This window comes from Aptenodytes forsteri, unplaced genomic scaffold (genome assembly GCF_000699145.1).
Source record: "Aptenodytes forsteri isolate BGI_AS27 unplaced genomic scaffold, ASM69914v1 Scaffold4, whole genome shotgun sequence".
Classification (NCBI taxonomy): domain Eukaryota; kingdom Metazoa; phylum Chordata; class Aves; order Sphenisciformes; family Spheniscidae; genus Aptenodytes; species Aptenodytes forsteri.
Genome location: NW_008795442.1, coordinates 3,006,914 through 3,011,224, shown reverse-complemented (window position 1 = coordinate 3,011,224; position 4,311 = coordinate 3,006,914). Strand labels below are relative to the sequence as shown.

Sequence of the window (4,311 nt, the reverse complement as noted above, 5' to 3'; positions counted from 1 at the left end):
TAAGCAGCACAACATTCAAAGTGTTAAAGAAATAAAGGATTTTTTTAAGAAATGAGAACCCATAATAATCAAAAGACACAGCAAAGCAAAATAAGCTATCTTTTTACTTTATAGCTTGGTGGTCTGCTACAGAAAACATACGTACATGGAATCTGCGTAATCATTATTTGTATCAGTTACTTGCTAGTATGCACTAAAGCAGCTGAAGTAGTTCTTACATTAAAAGTTTTTTGGGGGGGGGTGTTGTGGTTTTGGGGGGATTTTTAAAGATGTAATTTCTGTGAACTAAATCCTGGCAGGTGCTGAGTATATCCTACATTTCCAAAGAAATTTAGAGCATTCAACCCTAATAAAGCAGGCTCAGGGAGCGACACTTCTACATCACATGACAGACACAACGGAGCTGTAATCCTTAGTGGAAATGAAGAAACCTTGAACCAATGTGAATGGAGTTTGCATACGAGCACAGACTGATGTGATTTTTCCCAATGCTCATGCTTTTCTTAAAATACTTGTAAATGTTCATAAGATCTCAGGGCGTACTTTATGTATGAATGACTCCTAAAATGGGAAGCTTTTCATATAGTGCTAGGTGTGCAAAACAGCATATGCTTAGTGCCATCTACTGGGAGTGCCTGCTTATACTCCGACTTTACCATGTCAGCTGTAAAAAACGTTACGGGCAAACCGTGCACTAGGTTTGCACACATTGAAACGTTTAGTCCTAACTTCAGACAAAAAATATTTTTAAAATACAATTTGGAAGAATAGATCCACACTCCAGGTGCTAATATACAAATAGAAAAAGAGCAAGTGAAAACAGGTCACTAGCACAACTGTTAATTCAGTTTATGAATAATCCAGCATAACTCACACATGCTTACAAAATAGTGTTTCAAAGAAGAGACAGAAGGTCACCCCTGTTCTAAGATACTTCTTAGTGTTATTTCATTCATTTAACTTTTTGAAAGAAAAAAAAATTTTTCACTTGCTTCTGATCTACAACTATGACTAAATATAAAGTAAACATTACTTTGTATTACTTTCTTCCTTACATGAAGGACAGAGGTACCATTCCAAGCACAGAAATTGAAATGATACTTTCAATTCAAGTCCTTGTCCTGCAAATATTTAACTGCATGGAGTTTAAAACTGCGTTCGGAAGCCCAATTTACAGCTCTGCCGGCACTTTGCTCCCTTACGCTGAGCGGGCAGGGGTTCCAGAAGGTTAGAAAATCTCCTTCCGTATGGAATTTGCCATTCAACCAGAAGAAGACCAAACTCCACACCATTCCAGACTCGGTGGGCACATAGCATGGTGGTAAGGTTACAGGGCTGCAATTCGCACAGAACTGGGTGGTGGGAAAAGTACTAACCCAAAGTGTTATGTCATAAAAAAGTCATGAGAACTCAGGGCGTTTTCTGTGCATTCAAAAGTTAAAGTCACAGTGCATTGTGGCATTTAAGTAGACATTGGCTCTAGATCTCCTTCCCATTTTTAATTCGATACATGCTATACCATTTACTTTACAACCCCCTTAATACACCACACACAAAAGCCAAACCAAAGGCAAAGCAAGCTTACGTTAATTTATAAGCATCTGGGGAATTTATATTACTCTTAAAATATGTGAGATATGTGATTGTATATTATTCCACTGTTAGCAGATGAATTTGTGTTTATCATCTATAAATATCTATATATAAATCTATAAAGTAGCCAGTCAGTGGAACTCAAATCTATTAATGTTTGCACAGTTATGGATCAAAGGGACAGGAATAAACAGTAGTGTTATGAGCATTTTATTCCAAAATGTGACTACAGAATTATGCCAGAAAAACGATTTGACACAATAGCTAACATAATGCTTTGCAAACAGGTACACAATAGCAAAACCTCCCAGGGGCTGTGTTTCTAGCTGACCAACTTTGAGATCTCCTTTTCAGAGCAGGAGCAAAATGCCCGGAAGACTGAGTGCCCCCATTTTAAGGTAGACACCAGCAATATGAGCACACATCAAAAGGTGCATAATAAGGGCTACGGAAATTTGCTTACCCTATATTTTTAGGATTTTAAATTTGGCTCAGCAGCAAATATAACAGGAAACCAAGGTCAGGCTGACACAATGTGGGCTATTCTCTCTCTTCCTCAATATGTGTTTGCAGCTCCTATGTAGGTTAATGGGAGTTTTGTGCACATGTGGGGGGAAACAGAACACAAATGCCGCAAAAATTGGACTCAGATTTAGTTCAAATAAAGTGTAATCAGCTTTAGAAAAATCCATCAGCTTGAAAACTGATGTCTTATCACTGAAAAAAATCTTTAGAACATCATCTCCGTATGCTTTTTAAGTCCAGCTCTGGGAAAAAGTGCTCGTAACATTTTGCACCCTTATGAACCAGTTGTGAGTGTAGTACAAACACCCAAGCTGGGTCTTTTTTGATGCTTCAAATACTGATCAGCCAGGATTGTATCTTTTTTATTTGGGTGTCAAGAAAATTCCTAGTAACATGCAAAATTAGCTCAGTGGAGCTCTTATTTTCTTCCACATAACCATGTACACTGACATTATTATGTAGACGTTACAGATACTGTTGCTGTTTAAGTCAAACACAAATTACTTACTTAGGTTCAAGGTTTTCATGATATAACCAATTCATGGAGATGGGGTCTTATGGCCCCCTTCACAGATCTAATAGCAGAACCTGGACCTTACATGAAAAGTGCAGCTGCATCTGGGCATTAAATTGCATGTTTCCATTTATTTATTTAGAGAAGTGTCATGTAACTAAAGAAAATGCTGTCAGAGGAATGAAATAATTAAGTTTTAAATTTTGCATGCTTTTTGTACATGATTTTCAGTGCAACATACTTGATTTATAATAAAAATGTACAAAGGGACACATGGAGCGTAACGATAGTAAACTGCTAAAGATTTTGGAAAATATTTTAAGTCCTATGATTTAATAGCAATCGATATGCTAAGTTCTTTTATGCATCTGTTTTAAAAAATTTTAAGTGGCATTTAATAAATTCTTTTCAGTTTAATTCCACTGTTTTTTCCAAGAATGAGGAAAACAATATAAAATTTAAGAGAGAATATGTTGGACAAGGAAGTCAGACAGCATTTCCAAGCATCCTAAAATGTCGTATATGAAAACCCTCACTCAAGCCACTGACTTTTACAAAAAAAAAAGCAAACAAACTTCGGGTTCAAAGGAAAATTTAAACAAACCAGAGCAACCCATAGCGCATCGTTTCCTGCAGCAGAGACACCCATTCCTAAAAGGGCCTTCATTATGCATGACACAACAAGCAGCACCCATTCAACCTGAGGGAAGCCCACAGGCTCGCAGGGCCACTGGCTGGCTCTTTGTCACCAAATGCAGCAGGTTGAATGCAGACATCACTGTGATATCCTCACCAACAAAACCAGAGGCAAAGAACAGGGGCAAGAGCTGAGTAGGGAAGAAAAAGAAAAAAAAAAGAAAAAAAAAAGATGAGAACAAATTAAAACATCAAAAATGTTAAGATACATTCACAGAAAAAACAATGCTTACAATTTTATGAGACCATCACATGGGAGTACAATTCTAAATGCACTTTTCTTAGTATGTTTAGCCCATTTCTGACACACACACCCCTAATATTTTGATATATATTACATAGTGTTCAGTGAAGCAACTTTCTATGCTACCAAGTGAGAGGGAGGGGGCATTTTTATAGGAGGCATTCACAACAGCTGCTTTAGATACCTAACTTGGAGCAACTCAGGGTAGCAACCTACATGGAGGTACTTAAATGCAGAGGTACTAAGGGATAAACCTCAGGACCTCAGCTAGATAGCAGGAATCCTGCTTTGAACACCCAGGAATGCCGGGCAAATCAAACATGCGGGCTTTTCTATTTATTTTATTTAAAACGAAATCACACTCCGCAACATTTCTGAATAGTGAATGCTGCAAACCAATCATTGCTAAAAATTGTTCTTTTGATGACTTGTTTGAGAAACATGACATTTCATTGTAATAAACTTGCCAGATATCTTAAAACTACATGCCCTGGTTTCAGCTGGGATAGAGTTAATTTTCTTCCTAGTAGCTGGTACAGTGCTGTGTTTGGGATTTAGTATGAGGATAATGTTGATAACACACTGATATTTTAGTCGTTGCTAAGTAGTGCTTACACTAGTCAAGGACTTTTCAGCTTCTCATGCCCTGCCAGCGAGAAGCTGGGAGGGGGCACAGCCAGGACAGCTGACCCAAACCGGCCAGAGGGATATTCCATACCATGTGACATCATGCTCAGTA

General features: G+C 37.8%; 1 protein-coding gene across 1 annotated transcript in view; it reads right to left on the bottom strand.

Annotated features, from left to right (window-relative positions):
* Window positions 1–4,311, bottom strand: part of MSRB3 (methionine sulfoxide reductase B3) — an 83,934-nt gene that overhangs the window by 64,579 nt on the left and 15,044 nt on the right. Inside the window, 1 exon segment of the mRNA XM_019472548.1 lies at window positions 3,426–3,459. Coding sequence (XP_019328093.1) covers window positions 3,426–3,459 — 34 coding nt within the window.